Here is a 24947-nt window from a genome sequence, read left to right on the forward strand (position 1 = left end):
GCTTCAATGTCTTCACAACCACTCCATGGGAGAGGAAGCGCGCAGAGGGGGGTTTTGAGCCGGGGGCGAGTGGCTCAGGCCTAGCTCCCTAGCCGTTCAGGAGGCCGACCTGAGGATTGTGGTTCTAAGCCAGCCCGGGCAGGAAGGTCCATAAGACTTACTCTACAGTTAACCATCGACGAGCCAGAAGTGGAGGTGTGGTAGAGCACCAGACTTGTCCAGGACCAGGCCCAGGACCAGAGAGAGAGAGAGATTTATTTATTTCCTATAAAAGCAGAAATGGGCCTTCAACAAGAGCCTCTGTCCTCAGGTGCACTTGAAATAGAAAGCCTATGGATCCAAGAGCCCAAACTCTCTGGTCTCCAAGTTCTGTTGTTCTCACTGCTCCCTCCCACCTTTTCCAGGCCAAGTTCACGTTTAAGGCTCGCATGTCCATGAACCAGACACCAGTTCAGACCCTGATATAATCCTAAGAATGTGAGCCACCCATCCTGGCATGCCAAGAGACCTGGTACACAGGAGGCAAATAACATGAGCAAAGAGCTGGCTGGATGGCAAGGAGTGGAACCGAGCCAGATCTGAAATTCTTGCTTATTTTTTCCTTAGGTCCTAAAGAGTAAAAAGTACTGAGAGCATAATAATGACTAGATTAGTGTTAGGTATTTTACAGTAGGTATTTTACCTATATTATTATTATTGTCAGTCATGGGACATGAATTTGAGGCCTGGGTACTGTCCCTGAGCTTTTTTGCTAGCCAGCATCCAATCACATTGAGTGACAGTTCCACTTAAGTTTTTCTGGTGGTTAATAGTAGATAAGAGTCTCACAGGCTTTCCTGCCCAGGTGGACTTCGAACTGTGATCCTAAGGTCTCAGCCTCTTGAGTAGCTAGGTCTGAGCGGTAGATTGGAGTGCCCAATCTACTGGTATTATTTTTTTGACTTTTTTTTAAGGCAGATAAATTTTCTTTTAAGTGACCCAGTTTTACAGAGGAGACATGAGGAGTTAAACTGAAGAGCATGAGGTCCACTGTGATAAACATATTTGAATCCAATCTATTCTAATTCCACGATATCTACCTCTAAAGTTATAGTATGTATGTGGTAAGACTTTGAGGCTAGAGAATGGATCATGTGGGGTAGTGTTAGTTGTTCCTCCTTAACAGGGGAATGTTAGACTTTTAGGCTTGATGGGTTTTTTGGTAGACTGGGTATAGGCCACACTGAACAGGAAGGGAATTAGGAAGTTGTTGCTGTAGTATAGGTGAGAAAGTGGCAGTAAAGATGGAGATGGTGAAGATTCTAGAGTTTTGAAAAGTAATGCACTCATACTTTGGAACTTGATTGAGAGCAAGAATGTACTGATAGTGAAAACCAAAATGGATAAAGAAGACTGTACGATTATTTCTAAAACTTCCAGTTTAAAAGATTGAATTATACCTAGGCACTGGTGATTCATACATGTGATCTTCGCTACTCAGGAGGCTGAGATCTGAGGATTGTAGTTCAAAGCCAGCCCAGGCAGGAAAGTCTGTGAGATTCTTATCTCCGATTAGTCACCCGAAAACTGGAAGTGGAGCTTTGGCTCCCAAAGCTTTTGGCTTTGGTTTAGAGCAATAGCCTTGAGCAGAAGATCTCCAGGGCAGCATCCAGGTCCTGAGTTCAAGCCCAATGACTCACAATAAAAAAAATATTGAGTGGAAAACTGAGTAGAGACTGATGGACTCATTTCCCCAAGGTTTAGGAAGAGATTTTGAAACTAGCTTACAAGGTTGAGGATATACCTCAGGTAGAAGGCTTTCCTAGCATGCTCTGGGTTGTGTGCTCAGAATTGAATAAAAAGAGAATGTAGTAGCTTACAAAACTAATTTCAGGGCTGGGATGTAATTTAGCGATGAAGCTCTTGCCTAGCAAGTACAACATATTGGGTTTGATCCCCATATCAAAAGAAAAGAGAAAAAATACAGTTAAGAAATCTAATGCGGGGACCGGGAGTTTGGCCTAGTGGTTAAAGTGCTTGCCTAGCGTGCATGAAGACCCGGGTTCGATTCCTCGGTACCACATACATAGAAAAAAGCTGGAAATGGTGCTGAGGCTCAAGTGGTAGAGCTCTAGCATTGAGAAAGTCCAAGGACAGTGCTCAGGCCCTGAGCTCAAGCCCAGGACTGGAAAAAAAAAAAAAAGAAATCTAATGCGAAGCTGGATGTGGTGGCTCCAGCTACTCAGGAGGCTGAATCTGAGGATAGTGGTTCAAAGCCAGCCTGGGCACTAAAGAGACATGAGACTCTTATCTCCAGTTAACCACTAGAAAATGAGAAGTGGGACTGTGGTTCAAGGAGTAGGGTGGTACCCTTGAGCCGAAGAGCTCAGGGATACTGCCCAGGCCCAGAGTTCAAGCCCCTTGACTGCCCCCCCCAAAAGAAATGTAATTTGAGAAATGACTCATTTGAGGTTTCCCATAGGAACTTTGTGGCTATTTGATGAAATAGCAGTACTTCACTCTGAAATGGAATGCCCCAAACAATGGAGAAAATTGGCAAAAACCAGTATAGTCATTTCCTTTTTTTTTTTTTTTTTTCCTACTACTTGAACCTCAGCACCACTTCCAGCTTTTTTCTATGTATGTGGTACAGAGGAATTGAACCCGGGTCTTCATGCATGCTAGGCAAGCACTCTACCACTAGGCCAAACTCCTGGTCCCAATAAAGTCATTTCCTATGAACATAGTGAAAAAAAGATCCAAGTGTATTACTCTGTGGCAATATATTTCATCCAAGACTAACTGAAGAAAGGGATCTAAGCTATGAGAAGGAGCTCTTTCTTTAAACACCCATTTCTGTGCCAGGCTCAGAGGAGGCGTTTAGGCAAATAACTGTCAAAGCAAACAGACATACCACCAAGACTTCAAAGAAACAATTGTGCTGTTTGTTGTATAAATTCCTGTGGAAAAACATGAACAGTAATCACTTTGTCACACTTATGTAGTGTTCTATTTAAAAGTATTTTCCTATCAGTTATTTCCTTTGATCTCTTGTGGAACAGGCCGGGTAGCTGTTACTGAGCCCACTTTACACATGAAACTGGAGAGCAATTAGTGATTTACTGTTACTAGTTCTTATGTAGAAATAAGATTCCTTATCCCAAGTCCAGAATTTTTACTGTAAAATCATTACCTCCTAATTGGCAGATGGGCTTTAAAGAAACAGACATTTATTTTTTGGTTATAATAATTAAGCTTCCCAATCCATTATGATTAGATGAGAATTGTTATTAGAATCCTGGCATACGTTCTAGTGAGGTTGTATCACCAGAGAAATCATTTCTTTCCCTCTTGGGTTATGGTAAAATTAAAAGCTGTTTAGTTTTATGAGCTCATAGGGCAATTACTGGTGTTCTACTAGCAAGTAATAATGCCAAAACACAAAGAAAATGGACATTCAACAGAAAAATGAAACAAATGTGAGGATAAGGAAGTAATACCTCCCTGGTTGTAAGTTTCAGCTTTTTCTAATAGTTGTTCTTAATATTACAATTCAATTATTGTTGCTTAGACGCCTGCTGTTTCCTATGTTTGTAACATGTTAGTGAGAATTTCCAAAGAGAATCCAACATTTCTATAGCCTGACTGAAGACTAAAACCAAGCAAGAACAACTGGAAAGAAAATGCATTTCAATTTTTTTTTCTTTGTCAGTAGCAAGGCTTTTTAACCCAGGGCCTAGGCACTGTCCTTGAGCTTTTTTTGCTTAAGGTTTGCGTACTTTGAGCCACAGCTCCACTTTCAGTTTTTTTTTTCTTTTCTTTAAATTTTTTTTTTTTTTTTTTTGCCAGTGCTGGGCTTGAGCTCAGGGCCTGAGCACTGTCCTTGGACTTTCTCAAGGCTAGAGCTCTACCACTTGAGCCTCAGCACCACTTCCGGCTTTTTTCTATGTATGTGGTACCGAGGAATCGAACCCGGGTCTTCATGCATGCTAGGCAAGCACTTTAACCACTAGGCCAAACTCCCAGCCCCCTTTTCTTTAAATTTTATTGTAAAGATGATGTACAGAGGCATTACATAAGTAATGAGTACATTTCTTCTAAAACATTGTTATCCCCCTTTCTCCCACTTTCCCTGCTCCTGACCCCACCCCTCTACTTGTAAAGTTCATTTCCAGCATAGTGTCCTGTGAGGATTGCTGTTGCATTGGTTTACCCTTTGTCCTTTTCTTTCACCATTTTGTTATTCCCCTTCCTTTCCCAAATCAGATAAACATAATATAATATATAAGGTACAGGGTACCAGAATCTAAAACAGTGATGACAGGGGATAAATCAAAGGGGGAAAAATGAAAGAAAAAAGAAAGAACTTCACACAGTAAATTAAAAGTATAAAACTCTTGTTTCTATACCTTGGAGTTCATTTTGATTAGCATCTTTTTCCTTTTTTTTTTTGCCAGTCCTGAGGCTTGAACTCAGGGTCTGAGCACTGTTCTTAGGCTTTCTCAAGCATGAGTTCTATCACTTTAGCCACAGCACCACTTCTGTTTTCTTCTGTGTATATGGTACCAAGGAATTGAACCTGGGCCTTCATGCATGTTAGGCAAGCACTGTACCACTAGGCCAAACTCCTGTCCCATAACATTTTATACGGTCATGCGTACATAGCTATTGAGCTATTGTGATCCTCTGCTAGTCCTTAGACATACACTAATTATTACAAATGAGGGAAACCATGGAGCCCATCTTTCTTTGGGTTTGACATCACTTAATGTGATCTTTTTCCCAAGTCTTTCCATTTCCTTATGAATGCATCTCATATCTCAGCCTCCCGAGTAGCTACGATTACAGGTGTGAGCCACTGGTACCTTTTTTTTTTTCCCCTAATAGGGAGAGCTTTGTATAGAGAACGAGTATAGATGAATGGAAATCAGAGAGTAAGAGACATACAGAGGCTTAGTTTAATAGGAACATTCCCTAGTCAACAGCATAGGGTTGTTGGAAAAGCACCTTCTTTTTGGAGACAGGCTGGAGCAGGTGATTGAAGCATGGATAAAGTGGCTCCGGTCACCCGTACTGTGATCCAGCACTAGCTTCTAGTTAACTCTTTCTTTGGGATATGATTATATGTGCTAAATGAACTGTTTCACTTATCAAATCATATTCTCTTAGTATTATCTCCATTTAGATGACTTCAGAGTTCCTGTAGAATCACAGAAGAATAAAAAATTAGACAACCATTCACCTTATATTTAACGTAAAAGTATGTAATTTTACCTCCTCTAAATGGTCAGCATTTACTACACCAATTCTCAGTTTTTGAAAGGAAAGAATGCTTGTTAGTCCTCTAGGCTCTTACTTTAAGAGATGTGAGTTGACAGTCATGTTTTAGCTCTACAATCCTGAAGACTCCTTTAAGCATTCTTGGAGTGGTTATGGCTTATTTATTATTTTTTTGTGATAGGTTCTTGCTATCCTGGCCTGAAATTTACAATCCTCTTTCAGTGCTGGGAAGGTAAGCATGAATCACCACACATCTTGACTGATGATGTATTAAGTTAAAAAAATTAAATTTTTTTTTTGCCAGTCCTGGAACTTGAACTCAGGGTCTGAGCACTGTCCTTGACCTTTCTCAAGGGTAGGGCTCTACTACTTGAGCCACAGCACCATTTCTAGCTTTTTCTATGTATATGGTACCAAGGAATCAAACCCAAGCCTTTGTGCATGCTAGGCAAGCACTCTATCACTAGACCAAAGTCCTGGCCCATAAAATTTATTTTTAAAGTAAAACTTTCATTTTCTCTCCATGGGCCAACCTTTACTCTATTAATTGAAATCAAAGCTCTTAGCCTAAAGTAATATTTCTAATCACAATCGCAAAAGTTTTGCTAGTCTATTGTTAAGAAATAAATTGGTGATGAGAATCATACTCAGGGAATCATACTCAGGGTTTGTCCATTAAAGTAATCTGATTGAATGAATCCCTTTTTAAATGTGCTGATCTATATAATGTACCAGCTTACTGGTAGGCAAGTCAGACTCTCATTTCCTTCTTCACCCTCCACACAAAACAGAGCTTTTTGCCCGGTGCTTGTAATCCTAACTACTCAGGAGGCTGAGATCAGAGGATCACATTTCAAAGCCACTAAAGTCTGAGAGACTCTTATCCCCAGTTAACCAACCGAAAACCAGAAGTGGCACTATGGCTCAAGTGGTAGAGCTATAGCCTTGACCAAAAGAGCTCAGGGACAGTGCCCAGGCTCAGAGTTCAAGACCCACGACCACCACCACCACCACCACCACCAACAACAACAAAAGAACAAAGCTTTTGTCTTTGGCTGCTGCAGTGGCACAGTCCAGAACTCCAGTGGCACCACACAGAACAGTCATATGGTTTAATGTGCCAATCCTGGAGACTGAAGATAGAAACCAAAGAATAATTTTCTAATGTCTGTATATACCTACTTGGCAAGTAGCCTTAAATTATTTTGGATTGTTACAACATTGACATCTATCTGTATGAAGAAATACTTCATATTGAAGTAACTATTATTTAAAATAAATTATTTTGGAGAAATTGATGCACTTGCAACTTTACTCTGTGCATAATGAACAATAAGTCTATAATTGTACATTAAAATACTTTACTCTTTGTGAGCCTATGACCGAAAACTATTAGCTTTCTATATGTCACAAAATTTAAAACAAACTAGGCTTTACAAACACATGCTAAGTACATCAAATTATTTAAATTTTTTATTGTGACAATTGACATATATTAAGTGAAAGAAATGACAGAATATAATAAAACATTTTGAAAGAAAAATTACACAATTAGGCCAATAGCTATAAAATGGCTTTAGGCCTAGCTTATAACACTAAGTTCTGATCAGACTGTAGTGAGACATTAAACATTTTGTTAACAAAAATATTGGCACCAGCCACAACGTATTTTGGTTGTCACAAGGAATATTGTATTTAAACTATCCACTGCAATTCTAACACACCAGGTGTTCATACACTGCAGTTAATTCCTGAATCTCTTTAAGCTATCAGGAATCACCATGTTCATTATACACAATTTACTTTGTGTTATCAGAATCACATTTCTAGTTTTCAGATCTCTTTTCACCTCCCTCATTCCATGAAGTACGGTATTATGTAATAGCACTCTAGGTCCTATTAGACTTAATAGTATAGTCCTGATTATTCTGAGAGTTTTATGCCTACCTAAGAGCTTCTGCTTTAGCCCTCATCTCCAAATAAAATGTTCGAAGAATCTATTCTGAAAATTTATTTTTATGCATGAGAAACGAAGCCTTTCATTAAAATACATATGAAAATCCAGGAGGTGATCTGGATGAAATACTTCTTGGATTCCAGTTGTTTGAGACCAATGAGACCATTTATTATATCTACTCTGGAATCTATATTATTCACATGGATATTCATAGCCCCAAGGAGTGTGAAAAACAAAACAAGCTGACTTCCTACATTAGCTGACAGTAGTTTACTTAGAAATTATGACACATTTAGATGCTTTTAATTCTTGGTAAAAATACATTTGCACTACAAAGATGAGAAATGAGAATAGTAAATCAACAGATGGCAAAAAGTCCTGGCATTAAAAAAAAGGTGTCATTGCAATGATAAAAATGTGTCACATAAAAGATTGAATTTGAAAAGTGGTGCTGTGGCTCAAAGTGGTAGAGCCTTGAGCAAATGTGGTTAGGGACAGACAGTGCCCAGGCCCTGAGTTCAAGCCCCATGACTAAGAGGAAAAAAAAAATTAAATCAGCAGTACAAAATTTCAAAATACTTTAGCAACTAAGGAGGGAAATGAAAATGACTATCTCCTTTCCAGCTATATTTCAGCAAGTATTCCTGTACAATTGAGTCTTCTGAAAACAAGAAACTAGAAAACAAGCTCTATTCCATCCCTACAACACAGGACACCCATCCCCTATAAAGTGCACATGGCAGTTTATGGCAAGCTACTGTTCAGATACTATGATTCTGAAGCTACCTTGATAACAAAACACCAGACCAATATTGAAAATACTCTATAAGGCATCATGAACACCATGCACCGAAAGAATATGCTGTCAACTGCCAAATTTGGGTTCTTACAGCTGTTCTGCTCCTGAAAATCCATAGACACTAATCTAAAGATTTGTGTGGTCTGTGTCTACATGAAGGTGAGTATAGTATCATGCAATGATTATAAAGCTTTGGAGAAAAGTGTTAGCCTAATTTCAAGGCTTGTCCACACAGCAGTACTGACATGCACCAACTCTGCTTAAGGGCAGTAAAATGAAAAAGACCATGGCACAAAATTTTAAACAATTGTAGGTTTAATTACATAATGCACCTGGAGAAGTTCTAGCATAAACACAATTGTAAAAATCTACATCCTATTTTAGGGTATTTTCCCACCTCCCATCCCTTAAAAGCTGTACAGTTATAAAAAAATGTGACTCTCGAGCAAAATAAACTTTTTCCCCCCCAACATACAAAATAAGTTAAATGATTCAGGTCTTGAGCCATTCAATTTCCCAGTGACGGTGTTCTGGCTGCCCATAAGCATGATAGGCAGGCTCCTGAGCTATGACCAGAACTCAATAAATACAGAGCAAACAAAACCCCCAAATATTTAAATTAGATTTCCTTAGAAACTGATGAAAAGCTAGGCAAACATAGTTAACAGCTCCATTCTCAACTTACAACATCCAGTGGCAAAAAAAAGAACAAGGCAGGGTTATTCAGTCCTTTGCACATTTTCTAGCTTGTACTGGTTTGGAAAAAAAAAAAGAAAAAAAAAAAAGAAAGCACAAATGTTCTTTTAATGGTTCTTTTTAAAATTTGTTACTCAAAATGTAAATTCCTACTCATGTAATAACTTATGCTCTTGACTATTCTTTATGTACAGGACAGACATACCTCAAAAAAAAAATTAAAACAACACCTTCAGTAACCCAAACTACTACAATGTACCACAATGGGATTGCCAGAATCTCCCAGAGCCAAGGGGTAATAATGTGAAATGAGAATAAATTGAGCTTACATGGTCAGAATGAGAGAAAAAAACTCCACTAAGGGCATACATACAATTAAAATACCAGAGAGATCTTTTATGAATAAAGTATTAAGTGCATACTGTACAGTGAGTATATACCCAGTATATGTACCTAGCTCATTACAGTGGCCCACCACTGTTGACTTGGGAACAATTATCCTCAATGTGGTTGGTTATATAGTTCCTTAGCAATTCTTGGCTCTCTAAAAATGTTAAGTGATTTAAGTTTGAGTGAAATATTTTGAAAAAGGTATCAGTAATAAAAAAACACAATAGCCCAGTTTAAATAAATTGATAGCAACTTTTCAGGATTGGTAAAAACAAAACAAAACAAAACAAAATCAGCAGTAGTTGCTTGCCACTTCTCCAAGATAGGTTTACAGGGAATTAAAGATTTACACTGGGAATGGTGGATAGAAGAGGAATGGATTTTATTCTAGGAGTTAAACATGTACCTGTACTACTTTTCAACAGCTGAGGATTGGGTAAATTATGGCACATATTCACTTTTGGCATTTTCCACTTCTTGGAATACACTTTGAGAGCTTCAAACCAACAAAAGAAACTATTCTTCTCTAGGCTAGTTCTCTAATCAAATGATGTTCATATTTTAAAAATAATCTCTAATGCAGCTATTTGCCTTATTTCTTTTTACACATTAATGTGGTTTCATTCTAATAAACTGTGTGTGTTCCATTTGAAAAATGATTTATGTCTTTAAATACTTGTTCTAAAACTGTGAGGGAACACTTATGGATCTGTTCCACTGTGTTGGTAAAGAATGATGTTCACAAGTTCTATAGTAGTGTCATTAGGTTCTTGAACATCTCTTATCCTACAAACAAACTAACCAGGCATTCATTCCTGTGACAAAAGAAATTCTATCAATTCTACTTTAAAGAATAACATTTTCTGGGAGTGGGGGGGAGGGAAATGGGGACCAAGACATGTGAAAGGGTATCAATGTATGGGAATTAATGCACCATCTATCTGGCAAATATCATGTAACCCTTCTATTAATTACAATAAAAATATATGAAAAAAAAGAATAACATTTTCTCATTTTGACTAGTTAAACAACAAAACCTCCATATAAATATGTATGATGGGTTCTGTCAACAAGGAAGTAAAAAGTAGTGTGCAATATTCTTTAAAATTAATTTGTTTAAAAACCTTTTGTCCAGTAACTTCATTATCACTCAAGTTCTCGGTTCTTTGGCCACTTAAAAAAACAAAACAGATTTAATCGCTATACATGAATTTATTCTAAATGGAACTCTTATTTTTATCCTCTGATTCTAAAACCTGACCAGTTGGAAAAGGAAATCCACCTTTAATATATCACATATATTCTTGAAAGTATTTCTGCTAGCCTTTTGTAGTAATGACAATGGAGAATGTTTCATACTAAACATTGTTTCATCAGGACAAATGGGTCCTTTTCATATAATTCAACGTTTCTGCACTGTGAAAATTCAGTTAAGTTTCCAAACCTTTACAAAAATTGTAAATTAAATAGTCTGAATACTAAACTATATCCTCCCTTAATATGTTTGTTTTAGGCTACAGTTTGGTATTGGGAACCCTCCTTTATTCAGACAAAGGGAGTATAAACTAGGAAAGGGCTCTATTCGATAGCAGCTGTTGAGACTATATCCATAGTTCAAAAGAACCAAAATGATGGATCCTATGTGAACTGCTGCTTTCCTTTCTGTCCAGTGCTAAACATTGTTTCATGCCTTTAAATACAGAACATATTTTTTCCATTTTTAAAAGTACTTCCTCAGAGAATGTTCAGAGTACATATTTCTGAGAGATAATACTCTGAGGACCGACTCTAAACACTACACAAGGCTGGGACTTAGCTCAATGCTAGAACACTTGCCTAGCATGCATGAAGCGCTCTCTAGGTTCAATCCTCAGAATGAATAAAAAACCTGAACCAAAAAATACAAGCAGTAAAACTGTTCACCATCTAATCAGCTATAATCAGTCTACCTGTATAGTAAGAACTAACTGCCTAGATTACAGTCTTGGTAGATGAGCTCTAAGTAATTGAGTTAATGGGAATTTAGTCACAGAGAATATCAAGTTGACAGTTATTCAAGTCTGGTAAGTCTCTGGCAGCACAAGTGGTTTTGTAACCCACGTTGGGGACATTTGCTAAGAGAACACTCAGTCTTTACTATGAAGAGGAGAAAATTCCTTATTTCACACTAGGAAATCTGTTGTTTAACTATCCATTAATACTACTAACAACTGCTTAACTGGGAAATAGGAATAACAGGAGAAGCAGGAGCTGTGCATCCAGAGGTAGAGGCAGGGCAGATGGGAGAGTTTCTACTTACTTAGTGGCTTTACCAGCCCGCAGGAGTGAAACTGGACGGGGAGATGGGGTCAGGAAAGACAGCCTGAAATATCTGAGCCACTTACCTTGCACTGGTAGGAATCCTTTCAACTCTTTGTTTTACACAATTTAAAACATTGACTTTTACATAAATGAAACAAACCTACCTAGAAAGGTTAGTAAATGTGACTCCTTTGTTTTACTATACTTCCTATGAAAAACCCTTCCCTCCTTTTCCAAGGAAACATTTGTCTCCAAATAAAAATCACAATTTGCTTGGAACCATATGCTCTTATTGCATCCTATTTTAAGGCTGCTTTCATTATTTTATTTTGATACTGATACATATACATTGTTAGAATCAAAGCAAAAATATGAATGGGCAGGTACTATTGAAATAAAGTGAAACAAACAAAAAAATCCAACAACTGAAAAATAACAGCTATAAACTTTCAAGGACAAACGAAGATTTAAGGGCAATTGATACCTGTTGAGGAAGGAAAAATACGAAGTATAAAGTTTTTTTTTTTTTCTTTTTGGAGGGGGGCAGTTCTATAATGTAAGTCTAATGCCAGCTTTGTAATAAAACGGAGTGATTTACTACACTATCACATAGAATGCTTCATTAGGAAAGAGAAATGAATGCTTAAGTTCCCTGGGCCAGCAGCAGATATGGTGTGTCCATTGCCGGCAACAGACAACACTGCAACAGAAAAACCCAAACCTCAGGGCGAGAACACTCACAGAACTAATGGTTAAAGGTTTCAGAACATGACAGGCAAGATTTGAACACAGGTACTATACATTCTGTACAATGTTATGGCTCTGCCTGAAATTTTACAGCTGTAACAGAAGAGAAAATAAAGTTCATATTTAGTGTCAGTTTCTGTTGTTAAGATATTTAGTTACAGACCACCAAAACAGGGCTTATCTTTCTTTAAAGTGTTGAGATGTTTGAAATGGATATCATGCTTTTTAAGTATATTAGAAATTCTCATTCTCTGTTGGTTGTGTGACCATGAATTTTAATATGTCTAATGGCCAAAGGCCAAAACTACATTCAAACCCTGCTAATATATCCAGGCAGATAGAAAATTTCAACACATACATATACACACACATACACACACATTAAAACTCAAATTAAAAACCTCCCAAAGGAACTGCTTTGTTTGTAGACTTCAATTTGAAGTAGGTACTAAGGGCAAGAATAGACCAGCTAAAATTCACCTGAAAATCCCTTCCCAGTCTTCAAAATGTGCCATTGTCAGCTTAGTACACATGGGTGCTATTTCTTTCAAAATGACATTTCAGATATTTAAACACAAAGTGGCCAGAAGACAAAGGTTTGAATACCAGCAAAGTTTATATAGTCTATCAGAGCATTTTAGGAAAGACCACATTCATTTCACTAACTTTCCCTGCAGACCACAGGATATTAGAGGTCACCTTATTACCACTGCATAAAGCTAATATAAAACATTTGTTACTAGCATGATCTGGTTGTCAAAGCTTCATTAACTTTACGATACAAATGCTTTTCAGATGATTTTTTTTTTCAAACAAGAAACTTTGCTGTAACAAAACCTTGGGTTAAAGTGTTTTTATGATGATACTTTCATGGTCTCTTCTTTATTTAAAGTGTGGTAATTCTAATAAAAGCCAAGTTGATTTCATGAAGGCTATTACAAATCGACAGATGTATATGATGTTATCTACAATTCTCAAACTGCAACAATACAGATTTGGACTTTAAACAGTCTGTTAATCATCACCTATGCCATGAATGTTTAAATATAATATATATTTAATATGAAAAAGCTAAAGCACAAGTGCTTTATCCCACCCTTAAATTCTGTTTTGGGCCCTGATAGATATGGAATGCATTCTTATCTACCCTTTTCACAAAGTCAGGAGAGCTCAGGAAATATAAAGTCAAAAATATACAAATCTTTGTTGTTATTATAATAAGATTTTTTTTTCCATGAATGAAATTACCAAGGACCATGAACTTGGAAAAAGAAAATCAAAGGAATTTACAGCAATTATTTAGCTTCAAAAGTTCAAAACTGGTCACTTCACAGAAAGACTTCTGGGTTTGTTGTATTTTTCTTCTAAAAAGTCATTCTGTAGTGGAGTTTTCTAGGAAAAATTAAACAGCTTTTAATAACTGGCCCGCTGGTGTGAGAGCTACCGTGGAATAAATTAGCACAAAAAATGGAAAAAAAGTCTTATAACTGTTCACTGTTACAGACATAATCAACAAGGTCAGTCACTCTCAAAAGCTCATCTTCTTCCTCTTCTGGTGCTCCTGCCTCCTGCCCACTGCTTGTCCCATTGGAGGCTAGGCTTGCACTGGCTGTGCTATTGTCCTTGGGGGTTTGGGGCTTGTCAGCTGGCTTACCAATCAAGTTCTCAATGGCTTTGCCAGGACTCTGTCCATTGGTGGAAGGCAAGTCCACTAAGCTATAGTCCAATGGGCTTCCCACTTTGCCTACATTTTCAAAGTCTTCTTCCTCATCACTTTCTATCCGATAGGGCTTCTTGGTGCTCTCTTGTTCTGAGGGCAGGGCCCTGGGCTGGCTGTCACGGGCAGGCTGGTCTGCATCTCCATGAGTATTGTCACAACTTTCCTCATCGGTCTCAATTCGGTGTAGCCGTTTTCGGGATGGTTTGCCTTCCTCTTCTTCCTCCTCATCTGCTTCTGAATACTCATCTGTGCTTCGGCCCCGCTTTCGAACTGACCGCTTTGATTCTTTAGCTAGCTCATCATCTTCAGAGTTCTTGGACATATAGCTCTCTAGAACAAACAGCATATTTAAACTTTTGGCACAGTGAACCATAAACAGTGCTCCTTCCCTATCCATATGTACCTATAATCTGCTTTCACATCTAAGTGTACATAAATAGCTCTCTTCAGTAAATGATCTCTTTTAGTCCTCTAATGAACAGCACCCAAGAATTCATTGTGTATTTGACCTATGATTTTTGGAAAGAGCAGATATCCTAGGGAAGTCTGATGATCCTGTAATTGAAAGATATGTTGATTACAGACTAGGAAACTTCTTCCTAGTCTTAAAAATTAGGACTGGGTACAAGTGGCTCAGGTCTGTAATCCTAGCTACTCAGAAGGCAGAGACCTAAAGATCCTAGTTCAACGCTGGCCCAGGCATGAAAGTCAAATTAGCCACCAGAAAACCAGAAGTAGCACTGTGATACAATGCTAGACTTGAGTTGAACTCAGGGACACACGTAGGTCCAGAGGTCAAGTTCCATAACCGGGGTTGGGGGGAGTAATCAGGATTTACCATACTGATAAAGAAAGATTAAAACTGGGCACCCCCTCTTTATTCATATAAAATACCATCTAACTCTCATGCTATTAAGTGTCTTCAGTAGTCTAGAAATGTCTTCTTTTGTCTAAACTTATCTCAAAAATGATCTCAAGGGCCTGGAGCTTAGCCTAGTGGTAAAATGCTTGCCTAGCATGCATGAAGCCCTGGGTTCGATTCCTCAATACCACATACTCAGAAGAAGCCAGAAGTGGTGCTGTGGCTCAAGCGGCAGGGTGTTAGCCTTGAGGAAAAAGTGTCTAAGGACAGTTCTCAGGCCCTGAGTTCAAGCCCCAGAACTGGCCAAAAAAAAAAGTGGCTTTGCACACCACTTATATGCTGATAACCCTCTTATTGGTTTAGATACTCACTACATTCCAGACTCCTGTCAAACTGCCTCCTCAACAGAAGTGTTTTGACATCTAAACAGACAGCTCAAACCTAACAGGAACAAATCAAACAAAACAGCTTCTAAACATTCCCTTAAATTTGTGGCATTGTGGTTTCTACCATCTTAGTTTCTTTTTTTGTGTATGATGGCACTGAGCTTTTTTTTTCCCCCCCAACAACAACAACAAAAAAAACTGATGGCCTAGATACTGTCCCTTAGCTTTTCTACTCAAGACTGGCCTTCTACCACTTGAGCCACAACCCTACTTTTTTTGGAGAGGAAGCTTGGATCCTCAAATATCAGTCTTCTAGGGAGCTGTGAGTCACTGGTGCTTGGCTCTGACATTTCTATTCTTAAAATTGCTCCCTGATTATTTTTATTTTTGGGCCAATCCTGGGGCTTGAACTCAGGGTCTGGGCACTGTCTCTGACCTTCTTCTGCTCAAGGTTGGCATTTTACCACGGCGCCACTTTTGGCATTTTGCTTATATAGTACTAAGGAATGGAACCTAGGGCTTCACGCATGCTAAGCAAGCAATCTACCACTAAGCCATACTCCCAGCTGTTCCTTGATTCTTTATCTCATCCAATGATCAATGGCTTCAAAACATATCCATATGTTGACAGCTTTTAACCCCTTTACTGGTATGGCCGTAGTTCTACTCACCACTATTTCTACTTAAGATGGAGTACCTCCTACTGGTCTCCAAGTTATTTCCTGATCCCTTTCAATTTATTCATAATACAGTTATCATAGCAACTTAAAACTATAGTCAGGGCTGGGAGTTTGGCCGAGTGGTAGAGTGCTTGCCTAGCATGCACGAAGACCAGGTTCGATTCCTTGGTACCACATACTTAGAAAAAGCCGGAAGTGGTGCTGAGGCTCAAGTGGTAGAGCTCTAGCCTTGAGAAAAACCAAGGACAGTGCTCAGGCCGAGCTTAAGCCCAGGACTGGCAAAAAAAAACAAACAAAAGGGCCGGGAGTTTGGCCTAGTGGTTAAAGTGCTTGCCTAGCATGCACGAAGACCCGGGTTCGATTCCTCGGTACCACATACATAGAAAAAAGCCAGAAGTGGTGCTGAGGCTCAAGTGGTAGAGCTCTAGCCTTGAGAAAGTCCAAGGACAGTGCTCAGGCCCTGAGCTCAAGCCCAGGACTGGCAAAAAAAAAAAAAAAAAAAAAAAAACAAAAAACTATAGTCAGATGAAACTTTCAATATCTTGCAACTGTTTTATTGTTCAGAGTAAAATCTACAATGGCCATGGTATCCAATGATAAAATTAGTCATGTGGTTTTTTTAAACTTAATTAAAATTCAGTTTCCTCATCATATTGGCTACATTTTAAGTGTACAATAGCCACATAATAGTACTGCTCACCGAAATGATCAGCATGCACACATAATATTGCCATCATTGTAGAAATACAACAGGATGGCCCTGCTATACCTCAGACATCAGCATTTTCCCCCCTGCAAAGGGCAGATCCAATCTCTGTCACAACTACTAACTTTTTATGAAAACAGCCACATAGTATACAAACAAAGGAACATAGCTATCTTTCAATAAAACTTTATTTGTGAAAAGTCAATTTGGGCAAACCCATGTGTGACAGTTTATGAACTCTTCATTTTTTATGATCTGGCACGCACTCATCTCCATGCTTCATCTCATACTCTATTTGGAAGCTTTCACTTATTCAGTTAAAACAACCATGGACCCCCTTCTGTTCCCTGAGCACGCCAGGCACAAACTTGGCTCAAGGCTGTCACATGTGTTGTTCCATCTGTCAGTTATCACTCTTCTTTTAGTTAATTGCTGTCTCATACCCAACATTCCTTCTTAAATTTTGTTTTTGTTCCCTTCTCACTGTCCTTCTTCCACCCTCCCTTTCTGGGAACTGAACCTAGGGCTTTCTGCATGCTACACGAATGCTATACCACTGAGCTACACTTCCAGTCCTTAAATGTTGTACTTTCACTAATCTTTCTTTAGTACACAATCTGAAATCCCATCAATTCTCTAAGCACCTATTTTCTGTTTGTTTCAACCTCTCCCCAAGCTCATATCTCCATCTAATGTTTCATACTTTGTTTATTTGGATTTATTTTCCTCCTCCATCTTTGACTAAAAATAAGTCACATAAGGGCTACTTTGTTTTCTGTTAAATTCCCAGTGCTTAGAATAGTGTAAAATTTAATTTATACCTAATGGCTAAATTAATTTATCTATTACCTATGAAGAAAAATAAGCATGTAATATAATGGGCACTTCCCATTTTTTTATTTTTTATTCATGCATTCTTTTCCAGGCTTTCATGTAATTTTCACAACAGGTGATAAATAGTGATGAATTAAATATATTAAAAAAGAAAGGTGACACTGAACATTGGTGGCTCTTAACTGTAATCCTACCTATTCAGGAGGCTAAGATCTAAGGTTTAAGATTCAAAGCTAGCCAGAAAACAATCCCAAGTGGAGCTGTGTCTCAAGTGGAAGAGTATTAATATTGCCAGAAAAAGCATAGGGACAGTGCCCAGTCCCTAGGTTCATATGTGCATACAGGCACACATGCATGCACACACATATACACATACATGTGAGAAAGCAAGGTTATTTAAAATCAACTTTGAAAGAGCTCTGAATTACATACAAAATCCATATGGACAAACTCGTATAGTAGAATTTTTCCTATACTTTCTGGGATGGTACACAGTCAAAGTGGAGAAAGACGGTAGTTTAAAATCGATTATTTAGGGGCATACAAAGTTATTACAAAAGCCAAAAAAGGGCAAAAAATGGAAAAGAGAAAATTACAAAGCAAATCACACTCTTTTGAAACCACTAAAGACCCAGTTTCAATGAAGAATTTATTATAGTAGAATTCTTAGAATTTAACATCATAACAAGAGATTTATTTAAACTATATTTATGAGGATTGTGGTTTTTTGGTTTTCTTATACTGGGTACTGGTACTGGTACTGGGGCTTGAGCTGAAAGCCTCTCATTTGCTCTTAGCTTTTTTACTTAAGACTGGTGCTCTATCACTTGAGCCACACCTCTACTTCTAGCTTTTTACTGGCTAATTGAAGAGTTTCTTGGACATTTCTGCCTGAGTTGACTTAGGACTTCAACCACAGATCTTAAGATAGGTAGCTAGGATTACAGGTATCAGCTACCTTGCTTAGCTTAAACTATAGTAATTAAAAAAAAAAAATTTGAAAGTGGTGCAGTGGCTCAAGGGGTAGGGCTGCAGTGCTGAGCTAAAGAGCTCAGGGACAATGGGCAGGCCCAGAGTTCAAGTCTCACAACTGGACCAAAAAAAGGATTTATCTCAAAGCTACTATTTCTTTGTCTGTTTGCCAGTTGTGGGGCTTGCACTCTGGGCCGGGTGCTCTCCCTGACCTTCTCTGCTCAAGGCCAGCACTCTACCATATGAGCCATAGCACCATGTTCAGTTTTCTAGTGGCTAAGTGGAGATAAGAGTCTCACCGACTTTTATGGCTAGTGTTCTACCGCTTGAGCCATAGCAATACTTCTGGCTTTTCTATATATGTGATACCAAAGAATCGAACCCAGATATTCGTGCATGATAGGCAAGCACTCTACCACTATGCCAAAATCTCAGCCCCCAGGCTGGCTTCGAACCTTGATCCTTAGATCTCAACCTTGAGTAGCTAGGATTACACAGGTATGAGCCACTGGTGTCCCCGTGTACAAAGCTACTATTTCTATTTTTCTTTTTTTCTTTTTTTTGGGGTGGGTCATGGGGCTTGAACTTGGCCTGGGCGCTGTCCCTTAGCTCTTCAGCTCAAGGCTACTACCCTACTTCTGGGCCTGGGTGTTGTCCCTGAGCTCTTCAGCTCAAGGCTACTGCCCTATCCTTGAGTCAAACCCCACTTTCCATTTTCTAGAGGTTAGTTCGAGATAAAAGTCGCAGGTCATTTTGTGCCTGGGCTGGCTTTGAACCTTGATCCTCAGATCTCAGCCTCCTGAGTAGCTAGGATTACAGATGTGAGCTACCAAAGTAGCCCAGCCAAAGCTCCTATTTTTTACAGGAACTAAAAAAATTCCCAAATATCACAACCTGAATTCACTTTTGTTTTGTTTTTTTGGTGGGTTGAAGGGCTTGAACTCAGAGCCTGGGTGCTGTCCCTGAGCTCTTCAGCTCAAGGCTGGCGCTGTACCCTTGAGCCACGGTGCCACTTCCAGTTTTCTGGTGGTTAACTGGAGATAAAGGGTCTCATGGACTTTTGGACTTTCAGACTTTTATGGACCTTTGTGCCCAGGCTGGCTTTGGCTAAAAGCCGTGATCCTCAGATCTCAGATCCTCCTGAGATTAAGATAGGTAGGATTACAAGTGCTTGGCCCTGAATTCACATTTATAGTGTATTTCTGCTTTGTCTGTACTTCCATAAAAAGGACACTTAATCCTTACCTTCACTTTCTGAGCTGGAAAGTCTGCGTTTGTGAACTCGCCTTATTTCTTTACCACGCCGTAAACTTTTCTGGGAACCTTCACTTTCTGAATCTTCTTTATAATTAATTTGTCTTTTCTGGTTCCTCCTTGATCGCCTTCGCCGAGTTTCTACAAAATCATCACTAAAATCATCGCTAAAGTCACTTTCTATTAAAAAGGAAAAAGAAGTAAAAAAATTTAAATCTGTTTAACAGCAGTGTAACTAGAATAATGCTATTAAAAATGTCAGGATACTGGCTGGGAGTGTGGCCTAATGGTAGAGTGCTTGTCTAGTATGCATAAAGCCTTGGGTACAATTCCTTGGTACCACATATACAGAAAAGGCCAGAATTGATGCTGTGGCTCAAGTGGTTGAGTGCTAGCCTTGAGAAAGCCCAAGGACAATGCGCAGGTGCTGAATTTAAGCCCAGTACTGGCCAAAAAAAAAAAAAAAAAAAAAAAAAAAAGAAGAAGAAATGTAAGAAGAATTTAGCCATAAAAATTTTAGATGAATAATTAACTTTTAAATCTTATTTTGTTTTCAATATAATGCCAAGGTTCTAGAAGATACTATTACTAGTTAATCTTCAAGATAAAAAAATATGGAAGAAAAATGAAATAAAGACAGACAATGAGAAGGAAGGAGAAAAAAGACCTAGGGAAAGTAGCACTAACTCAGGGGCAGAGTGCTTGTTTTGGTAATTGGCTTAATCCTCAGATGCAAAAGCAAGCACACAAACAAAAAAGACAATAAAATGTTACAAATATGCTTTAAAATGATATTTATTGCATCCAATCTTGAGCTATCCGATCAGATATGTAGCTGTTATATATATTCTTTTCTGTGGACAACTTATCAGAATCTTCATTTGATAATCTGCTGATCCTACCAGTGGCTACACTCAAAACTCCTTAACAAAGGAGAACTCATAAGCCTATTTCAAAGAACTCATTTTTACCTTTCTCTATTCGGAATGAAAATCTATTAAATATGACACATAGGATTACAACAACTCTCAAACCTTACTAAATAGAACTGTTTTTGCCGGGGCTAGGAGTTTGGTCTAGTGGTAAGTTGCTTGCCTAACATGCATGAAGACAAGGGTTTTAATTCCTTGGTACCACATACATAGAAAAAATCGGAAATGATGCTGTGGCTCAAGTAGTAGGGCTCTGACCTTCAGAAAGCTAAAGGATAGTGCTCAAGCCCTGAGTTCAAGCCCTAGAACTCGCCAAAAAAAAACAAAACAAAACAACAAAAAAATCTGTTTTTGTCATCTCTGGTCAATAAACCAGAATGAGACTCTCAGTTTACTAGTACCTACATATTGTTTCAAAATGTCAGCCATTAATGTCAAAATTTGAGGGGCATTCCAAGTTAAAGGAAAACAAGGAGTATAAGTAAATAAAATGTGCAATATAGGTTAATTATAGACTAAGAAAAATGGATATACGTGGGGCCGGGAGTTTAGCCTAGTGGTAGAGTGCTTGCCTAGCATGCATGAAGACCTGGGTTCGATTCCTCGGTACCACATACATAGAAAAAAGCCGGACTTGGTGCTGAGGCTCAAGTGGTAGAGCTCTAGCCTTGAGAAAGTCCAAGGACAGTGCTCAGGCCCTGAGTCCAAGCCCAGGACTGGCAAAAAAAAGAAGAAAAATGGATATACATGACAGTTTTGGGACACTATATTTGATTAAGTACTGTTGATTAGATAATAGTGTTATATCAATGGAAATTCTGATTCTGATTGCATTGTAGTTATATAATGAAATATCCTTGTCATTTACCAAATAATCACATAAAGCTGCATTCTTTTGCCACTTATTCATAGATTCAGAAGAAACCACAAGGATGGCCAGTCAGGGATACAATTTATCCATGGCACTTTCAGATGCACTAGTTATATAAACCATTCTTTTTTTTTTTTGAGGTTGTGGGGCTTAAACTCTGGGCCTGAGCAGTCCTTGAGCTCTTTAACTCAAGGCTAGAGTTGTACTACTTGAGCCACAGCACTTGAGCCAGTTTTGTTCTTTTTTTTTTTTTTTTTTGCCAATCCTGGGGCTTAAACTCAGGGCCTGGGCACTTTTTGCTCAAGGCCAGTGCTCTGCCACTTGAGCCACAGCGTCACTTCTGGCTTTTGTTGGTGTATGTGGTTCTAGGGAATCGAACCCTGGGCTTCGTGCATGCTAGGCGAGCACATTACCATTAGGCTTTGCTCCGGGCCCTTTGTTTTTTTCTTTTTAAAGCTGTTGTACCACTCACCATTTATTCAGACAATAAGGATAAATATAAACTATAGTAAAAGTAGCCACTGCTAATCTGGAAAATTCAAATCACTGAATGTGGTCTTCATATTTGAGACACCTAGTATTCTTTTCTCTACATCACTTGGATGGGTACATAAGGAAAATATTCTCACCATTGCGAAAACTCCCCAAGAAACGCTATGAAGATAAAGGTTAGGCATGGCAACACCTCATAGCAAAAGGTGCCATCACAATCCTAAATGAATCTCGGCACAAAGTTAAGACATTCATTTGTATGGTTTTTCTCAGCTAATGATTGTTAACAATGAGTCATAAAAAAAATGATAGGTGAGTGCTGTTGGTTCACAGTTGTAAGAAATCCTCACTAGTCAGGAGGCTGAGATCTGAGGATCTCAGTTCAAAGCCAGTCTAGACAGCAAAGTCCCCATGAGACTCATATCTCCAATAAACCACTCAGGGAAAGCCAGAAGTGGTGCTATGGCTCAAGTGGTAGAGTGCTAGCCTTGAACAAAAAGATACTCAAGGACAGAAAAAGATAAAACTCTGGGTTTTTTTCTTTTTCTTTTTGCCAGTCCTGGGGCTTGAATTCAGCGCCTGGGCAATGTCCTTGGACACTTTTTGCTCTACCACTTGAGTCACAGTGCCACTTCCAAAACTTCAGGTTTTATCAGGAAGTTCATATCCCAGCTGAGTGGAACTGGAAGAACTCAAGTCATACAGACTTACTGAGTTGGTATGTTATAGACAAAGAGCTCATATGTTAGAGACAGAGGTTATTTTTACCAGAGTCTCTGCTATTTTCCTCAGATTCTTCTTCCTCATCATCATCAGAATACTTTTTCTTTGGCGTCTTTCTCCGCAAACGCCTGCTTTGCCTCATTGGCCGGGAGGGGTGCCGCCTCAATCTACGGCTACAGAAATCAGTGTCACTGTCATCATTAGATGGTGGATCTTCTTCACTTTCATCAGGGTTGTCATCTGATACAACAAACTCATCTTGAGATCTGTCCAAGAAAAACCAAATAAAGCTTAGTAAAGGCCGGGAGCACGAAGACCTGGGTTCAATTCCTTTGCACCAGATACATGCTTCCCTATGTTACCTATGTTTTAGTAGCAGTAATATGGAATGATTCTTTTGTAGTTTACATGCTTATTTTCCCTAATAACAATCTGAAAAAAGAAACTGCAGTATTATTTCAATACCAGCACTGCATCTTTCATGGACTACTTTCCTTGAACTACTTACCCTACCCTTAACATCTCTACATTATCAGAGGACATTGAAGAATTACTTGGTAATGTCTCACATTTGACTTGGAATCCTTATAGATCTAGAAAATGATACTGAGAAAGCTCTCAAGAAATAGAAGTTCAGGGGCTGGGAGTTTGGCCTAGTGGCAGAGTGCTTGCCTAGCATGCATGAAGACCTGGGTTCAATTCCTCAGTACCACATACATAGAAAAAGCCAAAGGTTGTGCTGTGGCTCAAGTGGTAGAGCTCTAGCCTTGAGAAAGCCAAAGGATAGTGTGCAGGCCCTGAGTTCAAGCCCAGGACTGGCAAAAAAGAAAAAAAAAAGAAAAAAAAAGAATAGAAGTTCAGTTGTAGCTAACCATATTTAAGCATCATTTTGAATATTAAACAATTCATATAACAAGTTTTATTTTAAGAAATAGGGACCAGGAATTTGGCCTACTGGTAGAGTGCTGCCTAGCATACACAAAGACCTGGATTTGATTCCCTGGTACCACATACATAGAAAAAAGACAGAAGTGGTGCTATGGCTCAAGTGGTAAAGCTCTAGTCTTGAGAAAGTTCAAGGACAGTGCTTAGGCCCTGAGTTCAAGGCCTAGGACAGGAAAAAAAAACAAAAAAACAAAAAAACAAAGCAATGAATCACCAAAATAAGCACTTGGAAAAAAACGCTAACAAAAATCAAAACAAAAAAAATTTTTTACTATAACTCTTCCTAGTTTGGGGATTACAGTATGTGCCAGAATATTAAAAAAAAAATCAACATTCTTCAATCTTTTTTAAATACCCTGAAAATAAAGGGAGATTATCTATGTACATAAAAAACAATGACCAGGGGCTGGGAGTTTGGCCTAGTGGTAGAGTGCCTGCCTAGCATGCATGAAGACATGGGTTCAGTTCCTCAGTACCACATACATAGAAAAAGCCAGAAGTGGTGCAGTGGCTCAGGGTAGAATACTAGCCTTGAGGAAAGCCCAAGGACAGTGCTCAGGCCCTGACCTCAAGCCCAGGACTGGCAAAAAAACAAAAAGAACAAAAAATGACCAAAGTCATTCTGGTGGCTATTTGCGCTGGCATCTGGAGAATGGGCCTTGCCCACATACCCGTCGCTGATCTTGAATTCATCTTCACTTTCTTCTTCATCCAAGTTGCTGTCACTGTCTAGATCATTTAGTCGCCGGCGTTTCTTTCTTCTAGCAGCAGCTGCCCTCTGGGGTCGTTTATTTTCCTTTCTTTCTTCATCTAAAATAGTAGAGATATCTTTCCCACGGTGTCCTGTTATGGTAGATATGTCTTTGCCTCGGCCAACTCCTGAGGGGGAGAAGAAATGGTCATTAATTTTCAGGGAAATTAATAATACTGTCAACTTTTTATTTTTTTGCCAGTCCTGGGGCTTGAACTCAGGGCCTGAGCATTGTCCTTGGGCTTTCTGAAGACTAGCACTCTACCATTTGAGTCTCAGCACCACTTCCAGCTTTTTTTATGCATGAGGTACTGAGGAATCAAACCTAGGTCTTCATGCATGCTAGGCATGCACTCTACTAGACCACTCTCCCAGCCCCTTCCTTTAATTTTATTTTAATTTAAAATTAATTAAATTAATTATAATTCTCCTAATTTGGAGACAGTCCTAGTATCAGTGAGGAGTAGCTTGAGTTCTTTCTTCCTCCAAATACTTATATTTCTCATACCTGCAATTGATAGAGCTTTCATCAAGATCTAGATCTAAATAGAGGTTCACAATATAGAAAATCATATATTTTACCCTCCCCCTCTTTTTTTTAACCCTCCCAGTAATAGAATTTAAACTTTGGTCTAAGAAGAGCTCTACCGGGGCCTGGAGTTTGGCTTAG

At 38.8% G+C, this 24947-nt stretch overlaps 1 protein-coding gene across 1 annotated transcript in view; it reads right to left on the minus strand.

Annotated features, from left to right (window-relative positions):
- Nucleotides 1–9466: 9466 nt before the first annotated feature.
- Rsf1 (remodeling and spacing factor 1) overlaps nt 9467–24947 on the minus strand; it is a 94764-nt gene continuing 79283 nt past the window's right edge. Inside the window, exons 13-16 of the mRNA XM_090348488.1 lie at nt 24198–24405; nt 22627–22847; nt 19555–19743; nt 9467–14199 (exon numbers count right to left, since the gene is read on the minus strand). Coding sequence (XP_090204614.1) covers nt 13631–14199; nt 19555–19743; nt 22627–22847; nt 24198–24405 — 1187 coding nt within the window. The 3' untranslated portion in view covers nt 9467–13630. The remainder of the gene's footprint in view (nt 14200–19554; nt 19744–22626; nt 22848–24197; nt 24406–24947) is intronic.

The sequence above is a fragment of the Megascapheus bottae genome, chromosome 16, assembly GCF_031878675.1.
Source record: "Megascapheus bottae isolate mThoBot1 chromosome 16, mThoBot2.hap1, whole genome shotgun sequence".
NCBI lineage: Eukaryota > Metazoa > Chordata > Mammalia > Rodentia > Geomyidae > Megascapheus > Megascapheus bottae.